We start from the raw sequence: 20,047 nt of genomic DNA, 5'->3' as shown, positions 1-20,047 counted from the left end.
GCGTATTTGCCATAACTCAAATGCTCTCACTCTCTCCCTCTGCCTCTCTACCATCAAGCAACCTTGTAAAAATAAAAACAATTATGTAAATGAAAGCACTCTGATACTTGCAGAGTAATATACAAATGTTTTACATTAGAACAAAGACATACATTGCACAATTTTGTTATTTTAATTAAATACATTATGGTGATACTGTATCTGTTTATCCCAATGCCAACACCAGTATCTACCTACCTTTTTCTTTCTGCTTCAGAATCACCCTGTTACTTCTCTTTGTTTAGTTTATTCTGCTCAAACCAATAATGACTCATTGTCCTTCCAATTAAGTAATCTGGACAAGTCCCCACCTCAGGATCTTAGCTTTTGTTGTTCTCCCCACCTGGCATAGTCTGACCCTAGGAAGGTGCAAGCCTCACCTCCTCACTTTAAATTCTCTGCTTAGCCAGAACCACATGACAAATCTCATGATCTTCAGATGTGAAACACAGCTTTTCTTCACCAGCTTTGCCATACTCTCTCCTTTGACCTTATTATCATCAGAGATGATTCACAGTTATGCACTATTGCTTAATTTGGTTATTTTTAATCTCTGCTCTGGGGACTAAGCCTGCAGCATATAAAACCTTGGGGAACAAAATCAGTCCATATACAAGCTATAGTGCTTTACTTCCCAGAGTTCAAGTATTCCTGCTCCAGGGATCATGGATTTAACTGAGATGATTTCATCTTTTTCAGTTTTTATTTTTTATTAGTCTGTGTTTGCAGTACATAATGGTCACATTCCTCGCAAGGAATTGGCACATTTACATGACACAACTGAATTCTTTATTCACGCTCCTCCCCTCCCTTAATCCCCAACTCTATCTGCAAAAACAAAAACAAAAACAGTCTTCCTATCATCTATATTTTATTTTGCTCTTTACCTATGTTGGGTTTCTTATATTAGAGGAACTATGTAATATTTAAGCTATGTGTCTGATTTATTTTACTTAACATTATAGTTTCAAGGTGCATTGATTTTCCTACAAATGACTCAGCTTATCGCTCTTTATGACAGAGTAGAACTCTCTTTCGTGTAAATACCACGTTTTAAAAATGCATTCATCTGTTGATGGGCATATGGACTGTTTCTAAGATCATCTATTATGAATTGTGCTGCTGTGAACATGGGTATGCATGCACCACTGTACTATGAGGTCTTTAACTCTTTAGGGAGGCTTCCTAAAGGGGAATAGCTGGGTCAGATGGAATTTCTCGTTTTAGTTTTTAAAGAATCTACTCACTGATTTCCACAGAGGTTATACTAATGTATTTTCCCACCGATATTCAGGAAGAGTTCCCCGCTTACTTGTGAAGCTTTATCAGTATTTATTATTATTTCATTTCTTGAAGATAGCCTTTCTTTTGTAAAGTGGAATCTCAGTACTGTTTTCATTTGCATTTCTCTAGTGGCCACTGATGTTGAACATTTTTACAAGTTTTTTTTTTTTGCTATTCGTACTTCTTTTGAGAAGGTTGTATTTAGTTTTAGTTGCCCATTTTTACTTGCACTGTGGATGGATATGTTGACATGCTACTTCCTGAGATTGAATTTGGTGAATTAACTCTGCAGAGGCTTTTTTACATGTACAGTTCATAGAGATTTTTTTTTTTTTTGGTACTGGTGCTTGCCAAGCAGGCATTTACACCACTGAGCTAAATCACTGGCTCCAAAATTGTATATTTCTATGAGCCAAGATGCCACGTCCATTTTGTCTATTGCGACAACCTTAGCATTTAAAGTTTGGCACAAAATATATTCTGGATTAAAATCTGTCAACTGAATAAATGCCCTCATGAATGAAAATGATCCTAAAAACGGTGACTGTAATGTGCTAGGCTTACTTCTTGTTCACTTACTGGGAAGAGGTTATGCTCTTGCTATAAATTGTATCAAGCTTATTTTATTTTTAAATTGAGGCCCAGCAAGATCATTGTTCAATTGTTCCATTTTAGTGATTTTCTTTTTTTCTTAATATAAGTAGAAATATTGCTTTTAATATTGTAATTTTAAAGCTATTTTATAGTTATGGAACCTAATTCACTTAAACCCATGCCCAGTGCTTGTTAAAAGCCAATGTTTTTATTTCCAAAGGCATACTTTAAACGTGGTGACATGAAAACAGCACTGCCTGATTGAATTTTCCCCTAACGAATGGAGACCATAAAAAGGACATATGTCCAGTATCAATTATTCATACTCCAACAAGTTGTGCATCTACTTACTCGCCTCTTTGCCAACAATAAAATACAGCTTCTCTCTGAGTAGAATCAGGTGGAAATATATCTTGTCTTAACAATGGGGTCTGCATGCTTGGCTGGGAGGCAGAGGGCATAGCTCTTCTTTGGGTGAAGCATAACCATCAACGCAAAACTGCTGCAAGAGAGGCCAAAATACTACTTGCCATATTCTTCTTACTTAATCACCAGGCTCTGAAGTTTGAAGAGGAGAACAGAGGTAGAGTATTCCTTAATGCATCTGGGTTTGCCAGATCAGTATAATCAGTTGAGCAATTCATTGCTAATGGCATATGCTAAGCCATTAAACAAATGAAACATTTCAAAAGTAATGATGCCTCATGGAAGTACACACTTTTTTCTTCTGGATTGACTTTGGAGCACGTTGAGAAAGAAAAATCAGGGAAAATGTGGTCCTTGTAGTATTTGGACAGGAAAATTCTGTTTTGCACAGCTGTCTTTTGCAGTGCTTTGAATACAATAGCATCTTCCAGGGCAGGGTGCCACCTGCAGGGTTATAGGGTGTTCTAAGACTTCTGGCCTGAGGTGGTGGTGATGGCACTATCATCCCTCATGAATTGTGCCCGTCAGGAAAAACAGCACAGGAAAGGGGCAAGAAGGCGGATAAACAGGCAGAGCTTCTTGTGATGATCATATTGACTTGATGAAATCTGGGCTTAACTCTTAACTTTGTTCTCATTAAAGCACTGGTGCAACTATATGTCATATGCCAGTTTGCTGTTCTTTAATGCACAGTTAGTAATTAATTCAGTAATTATTTTTTACTGAGTCTCTGTACTGAGTCCTGGGTGCAGAGTTGTTCATCTAACCAACATCCCCTTGCTTTTAGGAATTCCAGTGGAATTTTAGGCAACCTAGTAGAAATTGGGACAGCCTAAAGACAAGCATATTTAATGACATCTTGGCATAAGTATATGTAGACAGCACTCCGAATGTAATAGCACAGGGGAATGGGAAAAGGGTTGTTGGAGCCTTAGTCAGATTTTTATGGTTTGATATGCAAATAAAGGTTTAAAATGATAATAAACAGTGTTCCTAAAAGGGATAGGTAAGTGCAAAGGCCCTGAGTGAAGAGAGCGGGTTTTACAGCCACCAGAACCAATAACTGTGTAAAGTTATTGGTGAAGTGGAGAACTGGAAGATGCTGCAGTCTCCATGCACCCAGGCTCAGCTTCAACCACAGTTAACACAAAAGTAAAACAAGGATGACAATGCACTGTTACAGGAACATAGGACTTCACTTTTTCAAAATATCTTACTGCCCTCTCACCTTCCTGGTGAGAGGAAGAATTTTAAAGCAGAGCTGCTGTGGCCTCACTGCTCGACTTCCTGCCACTGTTAGCCATGTGGCCTTGGCGGAGGTAATGCTCCTCTGTATGAAGCTGTCTTCTTGTCTATTAAATATAGATAAGTTTATAATTGAATAAGGTAATATTTTAAAGACTCTAATTTGTGCTGATGCACATTATGTATGTCTCTTTGTTAAATACAAAGGAAATAAGGAGTAGTAGAAATAACTAAGTGACCAAGTTAATCGAAGGGCGCTAACTACACAATTGGATTAATAATCTTCCTTCTCGTGTCTTTATGTTCCTCAATTTCTCAACCTCCAGAATAATGAGCCAAACATTTCTATTTATTATGAATTTCCCTGTCTTGGGACATTTAGCATACAGTCTAAGACAATTACTACTATCTCTGCTGTTTGCATAGCATTATCTGGAAGATAACCATTACTCTTCCTCGTTTTAAAGTTCTTTTCTAAACATTCTAACATATTATTGTATAGTTTAATATTTGATGCTTGTATATTTAGCATTCTGCAGTGATCTCAACCATATAAAAATGAGTAACAGAAAGACAACAATCAATCCCACACGAATATTTCGGTATAGTAATGCCTCCTGATTGGATGCTCAGTAGTTGCCTGAAACTACAGAGAATACTAAACACCATAAAACCATATTTTTTCCTACAAAGTACATATAATGTAGTTTAATTTGTAAATTATGCATGTTGAGATTAACAATAAAATAGAAGACACTATAGACTGCAATAAATGTCATGTGACTTTGTTCTCTTTCTTTCAGAGTATCTGATTATGCTTTTTTACCCTTTTACTTTAAGGAAGCATTTTAAATCTTGTCTTTGATATGTATAAATTGTGAGCATTGCTCCATTTGAAGTCAGGGACAAGTATTAAGTAAAATAATTGTTAGTTGAATAGAAGCACCGCACTTTGGAAACATTTAGCAGCTGATCTGATAATTGAAACAGCCAATAAATGACTAACAGGTGGAAGGAATAGATAGCATGACTATGCCAGACAAAGAGGTGATTCATAGCCTGGGTTGGACACAGCAAGACAGGTAAGTTTTCATCAGGCTTCTCAGAATGGTGTGCGGTTTAAAACTGATGACTTGTTTATTTCTGGAAATTCCAGTAACATTTTTAGACCACAAATGAAACTGCAGAAAGTGAGGCTGCAGATAAGAGGAAGAGCTGCACCAATTTTTATTATTCTCAGTTAGGCTCACCAACATGAATGATTACCTGAAAAATTCTGTTCATATTTTATATTGTTTAGCAGATGCCCTCTTCCATTATTCCTTTTCTATGAGAAGTGACTCATTTTTTCTTGAAAGAAAAATATAGAGCGTCCATGGAAAATCCATGTGGTTTCTAATATGCAGATGAAAATCACCTTGGGAGATTATCTTGAATTTGCTGGTACAGGTCATCTCAGCGATAAGAGTCCTTTCACACTCTGTCTTGTCCACAGAGTGCATACAAACCAAACTGATGGGGAACTAAAGGAAGAATTGCAACAAAAAGAGAGAGTGAAGATCTGAGCCATTTAGGGGATTCAAACATCTGTAATCATGCAACTGGAGCTGAAACCAGGGAGTAGCAGTTCCACGAAGAGCCCAAGGTTGCCGCAGGTAGTTTTTATAATTGAGAGTGAATATGGGTGCAATTCTTTTTAGCATTAGGTTTACTCTTAGGAAAAGGAGTATTTGTTATATGAAAGTGACACCTTTATAGTTTTTAATTCTGCAAAGTGAGAGTAATAATAGTACTAAGCATATAAAGTTGGGAGATGATCAAATGTAAGCTGGATACAAATTGCCTTGGAAGAGTGCTTTGTGCACACACACACACACTCCTATTATTATTTAAAATGACAGATTTCTAGGGATATTTCACTGAAAATCAATCTTTTTACCATGTGTTACTGCTTTTCACAGTTTAGATAAGTGCACTCTTGCTCTCCACATACATTTAATAGTAATAGCAGAAAAGCTATCATTTATTTTCCATTTCCAGCTAGTTCTAATAGTTTTGGTTTCTTTTTAGAATATTCCATTGTTTTTCAGTATGCCATAAAGAAATGGTAATATGAAAACTATGGCATCTCATTTTAGTAAAAATGCTTTTAGTGAATCATTTGGACATTGCTTCTGACGTCTACGTTGCATTAGAATCCATTCTATAGAACTGTGATTTACGAGGTAATTCTTTTTATGGAACAACTGAGAAACCCAATTTTAAATTGAAGAATTACAAAAATGACTTTTCTAAACTGGCAAGTTGTTTTTTTCCATTAAATGAATCAATCAAGATGAGCATATTCACATACATGAGTGGACATGTATTAATACTGTGCTTAGTGACACAATCTATCAATATTTGGATTAACATGTACCATCAATTAAAAATGATAAATTCTAGCCTTATGCCCAGTTCTCTGCCCCACACCTTGGATTATGAATCCCACTTACTGGGTGCTGCTCACTATAAACTTATTTCCCCTAATTCTTTGTATTTTAAAATGTTAAATATTATTTTTGATTTATTATATGCAGCAATTTATTTCATGACCTAAAAATGTAGGTACTTCACAAAGACTGCAAATGTCTAAAAGACAGTCCTTGATCTTAAAAATCATACAGTCTGTGGGGGGGGGAGACAGATAATTATATAAATCTAGCTGTGAGGAACAAAAAAAAATAGTTCACATGTGGCAGAAGTCGGAAAAATTTAATTTTGTCTGAGAACTTGTTCAACTATACTCCTTAGAGTGTAAGTTTTTAGCTAGGCCTGGAAAAGTGAAGCCATCTCCTACCTGGAGCTCCCTGAGCAAGCAGGTGAAGGATCATTGTTAGGGGTCCCACTGCACTGAAGGACCAACATGGAAGGCATTTTTGCATGCAAAGCAGGAACTGAACTCTGAATGCTTACTCATTCTGAGCTACTTGCAAACTGCTTTGTAGTCAGCAGAGAAGATGATGCCCATGGCATGTGCTAATCAAGACAACAACTAACGATAAGACAAAAACATGAAGAATCAGATCAGATGGTTGCTTTGGTTTTAGTCAGAAAAAAATTAACCTAACCATCTTACAGGTTGGAAAACAATGTTAGATTGCTTACTTATTTACCTTACAAGGCCAAGTAGGATTCAGAGAAAGATGCTCCTGCTTCCCTCTCCTACTTAGAAAAGAAGCAGAGTGGAAGAAGAAACCAGTTTGTGAACAGATTTTTAACCATTTGCCTCTTCATGCATCCAGCAAAAGCAAACATGGCTGACACATGTATTTGCAGCACCGTGAGATTTCTTGGATTCATTTCTCCATTTTTAGTGAAGGTATTCAGGGTTAGGTTAGGTAGCAACTTGATCCACTGAGCACCCATCTGGAGACTTGTCTTGGAATTCCTTTCTTGGCACAGATTAAATATCTTGGGACAAATCTGAAGTAGAAGTTAGAACTATGTTAAAACTTGCCCACAAAGGCATTTGGTATGTGGAGTACTTCCTTCCCTGCCAAGCAATATGCGCAAACTCGTAAATGAAGTTTATGAGAAACACAGACCTTGTGTGGCTCCTTTTAATATTCCTTAGGAACGCAGCATTTATCCAGTTAACGTGACCTTTGAATGCTGCCAGCTCCATTCTTCTGCTGTCAGTTCAAAAAAAGCAGTTTGATCACAGCCATGCACGGTCATGGAATTCTTTCAGCTGTCAAGTTGGTATGGTTTTTGTTAGAGGGAAGGAATTATTCTCTACATAGCCTAAACTCCTATATAATGGACTTAGACTAAGATAAATGTCTTTGCCATCATGTGCTATCTAGCTGGCCCCTGATGCTCTTTGCTTTTTGGTGTCTATGCCCTTGTATAATCTCCCTGATTTTTAAGAAAAGATATAGCAGAGGTAATGGATGATCACTTCCAATATTAGGTTTCGAGTCTGTGATTCACATCTTGCTAGTACTCTGTTTTTCACTGTGCTCCTTCTTACTGATGACTCTTCTTGCATGCTTGTTCGTCTGCTCTGGGAAAGTAAGTTGCTGTATTTTGAGCTGCCCTATGGAGAACCCATATGGCAAGAATCTGAAGGTGGCCTCTGGCCTATAGCTAGGGAGCAAATGAGGTCTTCCATCCAAAAGCTTTCACGGAACTGTCAACCACTATAAATGGGAAGCAGCCGGAAGCAGGTCTTTCCATGGCTGCACAGCGAGATCAGTAGCTTGCGCCAGTCCCTGCACCGGAGGTCTAGTCTTGCCCAGTGTCCTGCTCTATGAAAACCAAGATAATAAATGTTTCAAGGCATAAGATTCCATGCAATTTATTGCACAGCCATGGAAAATTATAGAAACAGGAAGGCTTTGGGTGGGCCACACAGTTTGAAAAGAGGATGGGAATATACACTTGTACTTGTCTGAATCACCAACTGAGAAAGGGTGTTTGTTACAGATGTCTTACCTACACTTGTTTCATAATCATGGCAGCAGCCTGGTAATGATGTTGTTACTCATATATTTTGAAGGAAACAGATAGCAATCTGTTATTTGCAGAACATACAGCTAGCAGACAATAGAGAGAAAAGAGAAAACAGTGTCTCCAACTAGGAAACCCAGTTCTTTTCTCTGCATTAGAAGGGCACAGAGGTCGGGGAGGGGATGGAGAGGGTAGAAATTGGAGTTGCCTGTGGATCTTTTTATTAGTTACTACGTTGCTTTCTCTCTTTGGAGGTGCTGACAGTTTGAACTGATACCTCGATCCCCAGAAGAGTATGGGGCTTACACAAGCTCAGGTTATCCTTTTTGGCTTGAGTCTGTGGTTAGAAAATAACAGGTTCTGAAGGAGGATGAGGAGTCTGTAGAAGCCTCTGTGGTGATTAGCAAGGTGACCCTGTGGCTTTGGTATTCTGGTATTCAGGTGGCCTAATGAAAAATGAAAAACAAAAATTGAACAAAACAACCGGCACCCAAAGCAGGACTCCTTACCAGGCTCAATGTATTGTCTGATGGGTGCTAGACACTGTTTATTACCTCTAAGGAGGAGTTGGCTAAATGAGGACAAATTGGAGTTCAGTGGATATGCGATGAGGGATGCTTTCATTTGGCAATGAGAACAAATATGAAAAACAGAAGGGAACATTGCAGCATTGCACCTTAGGAAGATGAAGGCAACCTTTGGTGTTCCCATGCTGTCTTCTCAGCTGAACAGGCAGCTGCAGAACTGATCTGACTGAGACTTGTGTGACCAACGGTAACACAACATCTGAAGTCTGTCTGCTACCATTAGCCCATTAGCTGCTACAATAGCTTTGCCATCTTGGGTTCTTATACAGGTCACAGCCTTGTTTCCATAGCAATGGCTTCATTGCCTGTGTTAGTGAAAGACATCACAATTAACTGATCAAATCAATAGACTCTCCTCAAGAGGGCGATTGGAGTGGTTTCTTTAATAATTCCTATTGCTTTATTGCTCTTGTTCTGTTCTGCTCTTCTTTTTCTCTCCTCTCCTCTCCTCTCCTCTCCTCTCCTCTCCTCTCCCCTGCTCTCCTCACCTCTCCTCTCCCCTCCTCTCCTCCCCTTCCCTCTCCTCTCTCCATCTCTTTTCTTTTTCTCTTTTCCCTTCCCTTCCCTTTCCTTTTATTCTCTTCCCTCCTCTTCCATCTGTTCCTCTCCCCCTCCTTTATTTCCTCCCCTTTCTTCTTCTGATTCCATCTCATCCTGTCTTTGCTTCCGTCCCTTCCTTCCCTTTGAATCTTCATTTCCCTCTACTTCTCATCCTTTCTTGAACACAGGACCTTGTGGGGCAAGCACTATCACTGAGTTCCTACCCAGCCTTACCTCTCTACCTCATGCATTTCTGCATAGAACAATTTTCCACGGCACCATTACTGAGTCTGGTGGTCACCAGCCACATGAAGCTATCCAACATGTGAAATGAGGTTAGTGAGACTGAAGGACACAACTTTTCACTTAATTGAATTTCAATCTATTTATAGTTAAATGATTATATGTAGGTGGTGACTGCTGTGTTGAATAAGGCAGTGCTTTAGGCTTGTCTCATTATATTGATCTTTAAAATTTAATTTGGTTTGTAGTTACAGAATATTTTCAAATGCCAGCCATTTATATACTTAGATTTTGCCTATATTAAGCAAATGTTCAGAAAAACCTAGTGAGGACTAGTGTATTATTTACATTTTTCAGAGCAGAAAGTTGAATTTCAGAGAGATGAAGTAGCCTGCCTCAAATTGCATAGATACAAAGATAGGACTTAAAGTCAGTCTAGCTCCAACTCATGTTTTCTGTACATACAAGTAAGGCTAAAACAACAGATATGGTAGGTAAAAACAACAACAAAATGGATTCATGACCATTGAAATTAACCCTTGTATATTACTCTGCTTTCCCATTCTTGGGACATGTTGCCCAATACCCACAGCTTTTAGGAGTTAAGGTGTAATCTAGCTTCTGGTTTCAGGAATTCAGTCCATGGTTGGTTTATTCTAAGTCTGAAACATCATGGCCCAAGGGCCAACTGAAGCAAATGCAGTGGGGCAGAACAGAACAGCACCACAGAGGAAGGGTCAAGGAATCAGATATAGCACACACGGTGAAGTATATCCCTTCACAATCCATCCAGACATGGCCAGAAGCATGGTCTGCAATCCCCTCCCAGACCAATCACTGCTACACAATCAAGCTTTAACAGTCACACCTTGTAATGCTCTCTTTCATTTTATTGCTTATTATAAACATGTTAGCCATAGAAAAAATGTTAGTTTATAAATAATTCAAAGCTTTCACATAATATATTATTTCCCGCAAACGCATTTTTGAAAATAATCAGTGAACTTCAAAAGTTTGAAATGTGCATATTTATGCTTTTGTGACACTAAATACAAATAGTAAAAATACTCATTTATTACAGGTATATTGGTTTGGAGTATGCATTAAGAGAGGCTGTAAACAACTCAAATAAGAGACATAGTGTGGACCGAAATTGCTCCTATGTGGGTAATATTTACAGAATATAAAAGGTTCACAATAAGTATTTATTGAAGGTGAAGAAGATGAGAATTCAACTTTCTGATGGTCTTTCGTCTCCATTTTTAAAAAAGGAATACATGGAGTATTTTCAGCTCACATTCTCAAAATTATAGAGATTGGCACTCTAGTTGCAGTGAAACTGGATCTGATCACACTTGCAGAAAAGAAATAAATAAAAGCAGATGTACTCTTAACCATATGCTAAATATTTCATGTGAGTTAGGGAGCCTCTTACTAGAACACGCTGCAACTTTTGAATGCTTTGCACCTTCATGAGCAAGAAAGCTGTCAGTGCCTAAAACTCAACTGAGTCATCCAAAATAAATCCAGCCTTTAGGCCCCACTCACAGTTAGACTATATTCAGTCAGACTGATGTATTTTTTGTGCAGGCATTTAAAAGCAAAAGGAAATACTTACATACTTAAGTTTCCTAACTATAATAAGTACAGATACTATAACTTATACTTTGAGATATTCCTTTGATTTATTTATTCAGCAAAATTCTTATATTTTTGGGATTTCATTAAATTATGATATTAGGTTAAACATTTTAGATTAAATTGTACAGTGGCAAAAAGCCTGATCATCTATATCCAACATTCAGTATAAAATTTTTAAATATACAAAAATCTGTTAAAGTACGGCACATTTGAATTATTTATTAAATGCTTTTATATCTATAGGTAGGCACTTCATAACATTTGCATTTGGTAGAAAGCAAGATGACAAAATCTTACCTTTTCCCATCAACTGTAAAACAGATTACCAAAATTTTACAAAGCTAGGACAAAAGTTTGGCTCAGTTACAAGTGGACACAATCCAATTTCATTTTTCCCTTTTCTTTTTGTAAATCTGTTGCGTAGTTTTTATGACCAAGTTCTGAGATTTTGTTCCCTGATATAAAATCCTTGAGAATATTTGGGTTCTTATCTTACTCTGGAAGTGAATTATTTGTTGCCTGTAGAACTTCTTTCAAGCTCCCCCTATAGCTGGATTAACGTTCAGGATAACCCAGTGGCTAATGCCAGATGCTTTTTAGACAGTAGTAATCAGCTTTGAAGAGCTCTTGGTTTCTAGCAACTGACTCTCATTTAACTCTCAAATTTAATAAACAGTATTCAACTGTTGGTTTTACTTCCAGTGACACAGAAATGTACAGCTATCCAAAAATGTGAGGAGAATTTTTCAGGCCCAATGAACTCATTTACCATTCCTTTTCTACAGTTCTTCTGCAGAATTTCTTTGGGAAATACCAAGGTTCTGTTTGAAGTCTTGGTAAGCAGGAGCTTCACGAAGCAATCTAGCCAATAAGAAAGCACCAGCTGCTCTTTTTCATACCTTGGAGGTATTACAAATTCAGATCCAGACAACCACAAAAAGCAAATATTACAATAAAGTGAGTCATACAATTTTTTGGTTTCCTAGTGCATATTAAAGTTATATTTACACTGTATTATAAAGTGGACAATACTGTTATGTCTAGAAAACCCAATGTGTATATCTTAATTAAAAATACTTTATTGCTAAAATGTGCTAACAACTGTCTGGATCTTCAGAAGGTCATAATTCTTTTGCTGGTAGAAGAATTTAATTCAATAGTGATACGTGATTGATCAGGGCGGTGGCTGCTGAGGATTGAGGAGGTGGTGGCAATTTCTTAAAATAAGACAGTAAATTTGCTGCATAGCTGGACTTTCATGAAACATTTCTCTGTAGTATATAATGCTGATAGCAATCTATTCATGGTTAAAAAAAAAACTTTTCAAAATTGGAGTAAGGTCTTTCAAACTGTCCCTAGTTTTCATCTTTATAATATTCTAAAGCCTTGGCTGTCACTTCAATCTTCACAGTATCCTCACCACAAGTAGGTTCCACCCCAAGAAACCACTTTGCTCCTCTGTAAGAAGCAGCTCCTCATCTGTGGATGTTTTATCGTGACACTGTAGCCATGCAGTCACGTCTTCACGTTCCACTCCGAATTCTAGTTCTCTTGCTATTTACGCCACATCTGCAGTTACTTTCCATAGTCTTCAATTGTCAAATCGCCCGAGAGTTGCAATCAACTTCTTCCAAACTTATGGATGGTGATATTTTGACCTCTTTCCTTGGTTCATGATCATCTTAATGTCATCTACAATGATGACTCCTTTCCAGAAAGTTTTCAGTTTACTCTGCTCTGCTCCAATAGAACCATTATTTTCCATGGCAGCTAGAGTCTTATGAAAAGTATTCATTACATGAGACCTAAAAGTAGAAATTACTCCCCGATCCATGAGACACAGGAAGGATTCTGTATTAGCAGATATGACACCTTTAATCTTTTTGTACATCTCCATCAAATCTCTTGCCTAACCATGTATGTTGCCAATGAGCAGGAAGTTTTGATAGGCATACATTTTCCTGAGTGGTAGGTTTCAACAGTGAGCTTAAATTACTCAATAAACCATGTAGTAAACAGACTTTCTGTTCCATTGTTAGTGCACAAAGAGCGCAGGTAGTATAATTCCTAAGGACTTCAGGATTTGCCGAATGGTAAATAAGAACTGACTTCAACTTAGTCACTACCTCTGATAACCCAACAACATGATCAGCTTTTCCTTTGAAGCTTTGAAACCAGACGTTGACTCCCTAGGGAAGTCTTGGATGGCATTTCTTCTAGTATAAAGTGTTTTCACCTACACTGAAAATCTGTTGTTCAGTGTAATCATTTTATGATCTTCTGTGTAACTTGCTGCAACTTCTACATCAGCTGTTGCAGCTTCACTTACATTTTTGTGTTTATTAAAAGGGTTTTTGTCCTGATCCCCATGAACTAACCTCTGCTAGTTTCCTACTTTTCTTCTGTAGCTTTTGCTCCTTGCTTGGTCTTCATTGAACTGAAGAAAGCTAGAGCTTTGCTTGGGATAAGGCTTTGGCTTAAGGAAATATGACTGGTTCCAGATCACTAAAAGTTTTTCCATATCACCAATAAAGCTATTTTTCGTTTTTACTGTCCAGATGGTCACTGGAGTAATATCTATTTCCTTCAAGAAGGAACTTTCCCTTTGTATTTATGGCTTGGTTGTTTGGTTCACAAGGCCTACCTTTTAGCTCATCTCAGCATTGTATGTGCTTTCTTCACCAGGCTTAATCATTTCTGGCCGTGTGTGACAGATCTGTGACTTCTTCTTTTACTTAGACACTTGATTACTTGGCTTAATTTCAATACCGCTGTATCTCAGGTAATGCGTAGGCCCAATCAGAGGGAAATAGATGGTGAACCAGTTAGAATACACACAATATTTATCCATCTATTAAGGGACTAGTTTTACGTGGGTGTGGTTTGTGGTACCCAATTATAGTAACATCAAAGGTTCCTGGTGATAGACCACTGTAATGGATGTAATACTAGTGAAAAAGTTTGAAGTATTGTGATAATTCCAAAATGTACAATAGCAAGGTGAACTGAGCATATGCTGATGGAAAAGTGGCACTGCTTGATGCAGGATTGCCACAGACTTTCAGTTTGTAAAACACAGAGGATCTGCAAAGCATGATACAGTAAAGTGCATTAAAATGAGGTATGCCTATACCAAAACCAAAGTTCCTTTCTGGTCATTTCCACCCAGTGCCTCAAACAGTGCTGGGAACATAGTAGGCTCCCAGGCACTCAGTGTACTTTTACTGATGAATGAAAGAATGAAAAAACTCTACTATTAAAACTGCATAAAATGAAATTGTTTCTCTGTACATCAGGCTATTTTTCTCTCATCCAACATGACTTCAGTCTTCTCATTTTTAGGATCAATACTAAAACTTCCTTCACCTAGTGCTTGTCATGACTATCAGATGTCTGTTAATCTCTACTTTTTTTCTGAGTGTGCTTCAGTGGATCAGTTGACCTCTTAAAATGCAGTTCCATACTACTCCACATGGGGTTATCTCTGAGCAAGGTAGCAATCCTTCATCCCTTCTCATGAATGGTCCACCCAACTATTATCTGGCACCAACAGTGTTCCTCAGAACAGTTCTTTCCTGCTTGTTTCTGCATTTCTAGAAGCATTCATTCTGTGCAAGATCACTGATTGGCATTTCCTCTGTTCTGAGAGAAGGGTTATTTCCTTGAATTTCCAGGGTAAGGAGGGGGTGGAGAACGCTGGGGTGTCGGGGAGTACGGAGGAGGCAAGTCTGCACAGTATTCCATCTCATGGTCCTGATTGTAGGGGGGCGGTGCCACTGGAAAAGAAAGCAAAAGAGCACCAGGGATTTAGCAAATACTTCAGTGTCATCTACTGTGTTTTAACTACCGTTCTAGATACTTTGAGCAAGGCCAGCATTTTATCTGCAAAAATCATCATCTTTTCTTTTTTTCTTAAGTGGAGGGCATATACGTATGGAAGGGTGAGCACTCTGAAATGTGATGCTATAGGTCACTGGGTTTGGAATTGTTGGCTTAGAGTAAGTTCTTTTTGGAAGTATAATGCCACAGAGGCACAGAAAAGAGGCTGAGGAACAATTCAAGTTCGACCAGCATAGAAACGAGGCAGCATTTTTGTCTAAGAAAAAAAAAAAATACAGGCTGGTTGCATCATCATTGTGGTGGGTGACGAGTGTCATGTGAAATTCAGAGTTAGCAGAGACTGTTTTGAGTACGTTAGAGAAAATGCTCTAGGAAAATGACCCATCATGAAAGAGGCAAAAGTGAGATGTTGGAGTAGCATACATGAAAGATTATAAGGGACTTATGACCATGAAGGGAAAGCATTTATGAGTCTTGAGTGCATAAGCAGTGATTAGATACATGGAAAAAGAAGTGAGAGGCTAGAAGGAGAGGTAAGCCTACTGCACTGGGTACCCAATAGGGGACTCCTGTAACTCAGAGAATGGTGTAGCAATTACAGAAATGGAAAAAATGTTGTAAATGATCAACAATTTAATTGTCTAGATCTTATTTAAAATGTTTTTCTTTTATATTTTACTCTACTAAATGCTGGTATTTTAAATCTTAACGAACTTTGCCATGCCTATGGATGGTTGTCTATTTTGTAGTGATCTCAAGTCACTTCACTAGGGTTGAAAGAGAGAAATCCTTTGAGTTGAAATTCATTCATGCCTTCAAGAAGTGAATCATTCTGCAGTATCTGAATAAACTGACAGTAGCCAATATGAAGAGGTGGCAAAGAATCCTGATTCCACTGGGAAACCAACATGCCTTAGTTAGTTATTGGGACTGCAACCAAAATCTCAAGACCAGTGTCTTAATAATGCAGTTAAGTGGCCAAATTTTCCAGATTAGAATGGCAGAAAAGAACAAGTGCCATTTTAACACACTTATTACTAGATGTCTTCAAGGTCCCGCTGTTTCCAGAAAGAATTTGACAGTGTTCTGATAAACAGGCATTTACACACATACATCCTAATGGATTAAACAACACAAACTATTTTTTTTTTCTGGATCCCTCTGGTTTGCTTCTGTTTACTAAGAGCTTTATCGCTGGAACACCTTGCTGATCTGCCTGTGCTTGGAGAATGTGCAAGCAGAATTGAGTCACCAGAGGAAAGAGGAAGTTAGGGGGTCATAGAACTGAAAGGGCTGCTTCCTGAACACTGTTCTGATAGTAAGTACAGGCTGCCTGAACTGGTGGAGAGCTTTCAGCGCAGGACTTAACTCCAAAAAGAAGTCAGTGATGATGCTTTCAGGTTCTCCAGTGCAACTGCACACCTGGGTTCCCTAAGCTCTATTTTCTACAAACAAGTGGAATAATCCTCTGGGGTCTATATACATTCTCTGAATTTCATATCCACTCTGTTGCTTTCTTAAATCTAGGAAGACTGGGAAAAAGAGACTGATAATAAACTTCATCCAAACTAAGAAAGGGAACACTGCAGCTTTCAAGCCAAATAAGAAGTTCTAGCTGGATGCCCACTGCACTGTCTCTTGTAAGAATGTGGGTGTGCACGGCTTTTATGTGGATGTCTTTGCCTGCCTCTTGCTTGAGGAGCACACTTGGACTGACTCTTCAGATTGCCCTATATCACTGTCTGTCATGAACACACAGTATGTGTTTATGGGTCTTTAACAAAGCATACACTTTCTTCCACCTGCATAAAACCAGCTGGAGGACATTTAAACAAGATTCCTTTTGGTTTGTGCAGCCACATGGTGAACATGAAAATCTCTGCTATGAAACAGCCCTCTCTCGCTCATTTAATCTTTGAATTCTAATAAAAGAACATATAATGTTGAAAAGTGGTATTTTGGGTTTATCTGTCATGAAATAAACATCATACAGCCTTTATAATGTCAGTCACTGCAAGACATTTTGAAATAATACATGTACAACAGTGAACTGTTATCTTTCTTGCTGGTAATTAGATTTTGCTAGGAAGCAAATTTTCAAAGATATCTATTTTAGAATTCTTTATTAATCTAAAGAGGTTTTACTCTTTATTACAGGTCAAATAATCTTTGAAAGATGTGTGGATGCAGCTGGAGACATAGAGCCTTTGAAATTATTTCAAAATCAGTAAAATCAGTATCCCGATTCTCTACTGTAATAGATATGTCATTTATCCTCAATGTCTGATAGAATCTACAGTGGTAAAAAAAACCTTAGGGCCACTATTCAGAGAAGAAATTTAATGTTTTAACCTATTCAAATCAACATCTCTAATGAAAATGGACAGTATTATAAAAACAATTTGACATTATGTTAGAAAATTTGGAAATAAAAGAAAATCCTCCATAATTTTGTCCACCTTATTTAACAAACAGGATCCATATTTGCTAGTTATTTGTGTGCACTTATATCCTTATAATCACAGAAAATAGTATACATTTTTCATTTTGTACTTAATATGTCTTTTTCACTCTGCTACCGATTCTTCATAAACTTTATTGTTAATAACTATATGCTATTTCACTCATAATTCATTTATTTTGAGGTTAATGTTTTTCTTAGTATAAGTAAGGAGTAAAGAATAGCTTTTTATAGGAAATTTTAAGATTTTGAACAATGTCTTAAGAGTAAAAATCCGGAAATTGACTACCTGATTAAAATAGAATATAAATTTTATTACTTAGAGTACATCATGAAACCAAAAAAACTGTTTTAGTAAGAGTACTAGTAAGTCTAGTTTCATTTTACTATTTTGGTAATTTAATATAGGAAACATAGAGATGCTTCATTTCATCATTTCTTTGATAATCATAGGATATATGCTCTTCTACCTTTTGTCTACTATTTGAAACTCATATGGATAAAGTTTTTTTATATTCTGGATGATTAATATGAATTAGGCTTTTAATTAGAATTAAAACATAATTAAGGTGATAAGATATAAACAAACATATCAAACTGCATATTTTTATTTTAAGAAAATTTTGTCGAAATACCTCTGTTTTATCTTGATTTTTACCTGACTGATGTACAGAAGTTTAAAACTTTTATATGACAAACTGCTTTTTTATCTTTATTATTTCACTGGTGTTGATTATAAGCCTAAAATTCCTTTTCACAAATGTTACATAACCTAATATTATGTGTATAAATTTATATATTTAATTCTGCTTGTAAGAGTTTATTTTGTTCTATTTTTGCATTAATGTTTATTTTTATAGGTTTTAAGATTTTGTCAAGCCAAATTAAAGTAGCACATCAAATAATCCTTACTTTGTTTTGCTCAGTTTCCTTTACAGCATACAAAATTGTATGCCTCTTGTTCTGTTCCAATGACCCAGTTATCTTTTTATACAAAATGCCTCATTTAAAAAATTTTTAAAAATTATTTATTTTTCAAAATGCTTCATTTTAATTTCTGATTTTAAATGGATTTGATATTGATAGTAGCAGTGAGTTTCATGACTAACGACATTTTTAAAGACAATTTCTACTGTGATTCCTAAAAGCAAACTTTTCTTCTACTCTCCTGAATCGTTACCCAGAATTTGCCCAAGCCCCGTCCAGAGCAGAGGGTTTAAATAAATCCCTGGCCAGGACTTTGCTGTGCCACCCCCGCCACACAAACAACATGTGGCCTGCTTCTCTCCTACAATGGCCTACGATGCCAAGATACAGCTGAAAGCATTGTTCTTCTTCCTCTCAGATAACATCAAGTCCAACGCTTTCATGCTCTTCCTCTCTCTGTGATCAGGGGAATGTCAGCTGGGCACCCTGAGCCAAGCAGGGCTCTGCACTTCTAATCTGACCCATCTTCCCAACTCCCCTCAATCCAAGGTTGCTGTGCTCAGTGGGAAACAAAGCCTTTCACCAGGAAAGTTCCATGTGTCTTCTCCTTCTTCTTCTTTACCTTACTCCAAACAGAACGTGAGGCAGTTCTTTCTTTTCTGATTGTGGTCTCTTTCTCAGAGAAAGAAAATCCTTGAGAAAGTCTCTACCAAGCGTAAGGAAGGCTGTGAAGAATTCTGACTTTTGAGAAGGGAGACAAAGTGCAGGAGGTGATCATCTCAAGGAGAGGAGGGGAACATTCACGTCACCTCTTGACTCTAAAATTTGATTTTCCATGACTGAATGACTTTCTCTGCACACTGCCAAGTCAAAGTTGTTTTTTCTCTTCCCTTTTCTACAAGCTCCAGTGCCAAGATGTGCTCAGGATATTCGTAATCTTTGCAGCCATTCTTCAAACAATTATGTTTGCCTTATTTAAAAATCCAAGTGTTTGTAGTGCCTGAGCTATGGGCTTATACTACCTGTAATTCTTGCCATGAATAGATGTGGTCCTTCCTGCCCCAAACCTATATTTAGTGGAAAACAAGCATCTGATCTGTAGCTCCTTTTCACCCCACTATCTATTCATGTTCCTGGTCATTACAGTATCCATGTGAGCCTGTGTGTCAGTACACTGATATGTTTTGCTTTTCATAATCTTTTCCTCATGCTTGTTTTTAGCAATAATGGTTCTATATTGTCTTGGTTTACAAATCCAACTAGTACCCTTTATATGTTTAGAACACCCCATTCTACCATATCTTCCACCCACCTGAATCTTCAATTTACAGATGCAATTTAAAAAGTTTAAGTTTACACGACCTCTTTCCTGTCTTCATGGACTTCTTATTCGTTTAGATTTACGCTCCATCTCTAAAGTGTCCTCTTTGCATCTACTGTTAATGTTCTTACCTCTTTCTCCCTTTACTACCTGGGGAACCCTGACCCTGATTAAATCCAGTATTTTGGCTACCACAGATCCCTATCCAGAAGCATAATGTGGCTAGGAAAAAACAATCAGACTCAAGCTAACTGATCTAATTTCAAATAAATGACCATTTTCTAAAATGTGGTGGTACTTAGTATTGCTTTAAAGTGCTGTATTTCTTTAGGCATGTCACACACTCTTCTGAGACTAGCTTGATACTTTCATTTTTCTCTTTAACCCCAAACATCTCAGTTCTTC

At 37.4% G+C, this 20,047-nt stretch overlaps 1 protein-coding gene across 1 annotated transcript in view; it reads right to left on the bottom strand.

Annotated features, from left to right (window-relative positions):
• Positions 1-10,321: 10,321 nt before the first annotated feature.
• Cyyr1 (cysteine and tyrosine rich 1) overlaps positions 10,322-20,047 on the bottom strand; it is a 117,642-nt gene continuing 107,916 nt past the window's right edge. The window contains exon 4 of the mRNA XM_063252537.1: positions 10,322-14,869. Coding sequence (XP_063108607.1) covers positions 14,748-14,869 — 122 coding nt within the window. The 3' untranslated portion in view covers positions 10,322-14,747. The remainder of the gene's footprint in view (positions 14,870-20,047) is intronic.

This window comes from Cavia porcellus, unplaced genomic scaffold (assembly GCF_034190915.1).
Source record: "Cavia porcellus strain 051 isolate PalLab524CR breed Dunkin Hartley unplaced genomic scaffold, mCavPor4.1 scaffold_7, whole genome shotgun sequence".
In the NCBI taxonomy this organism is placed as follows: domain Eukaryota; kingdom Metazoa; phylum Chordata; class Mammalia; order Rodentia; family Caviidae; genus Cavia; species Cavia porcellus.
This window is presented reverse-complemented; position numbering and strand designations above follow the sequence as displayed.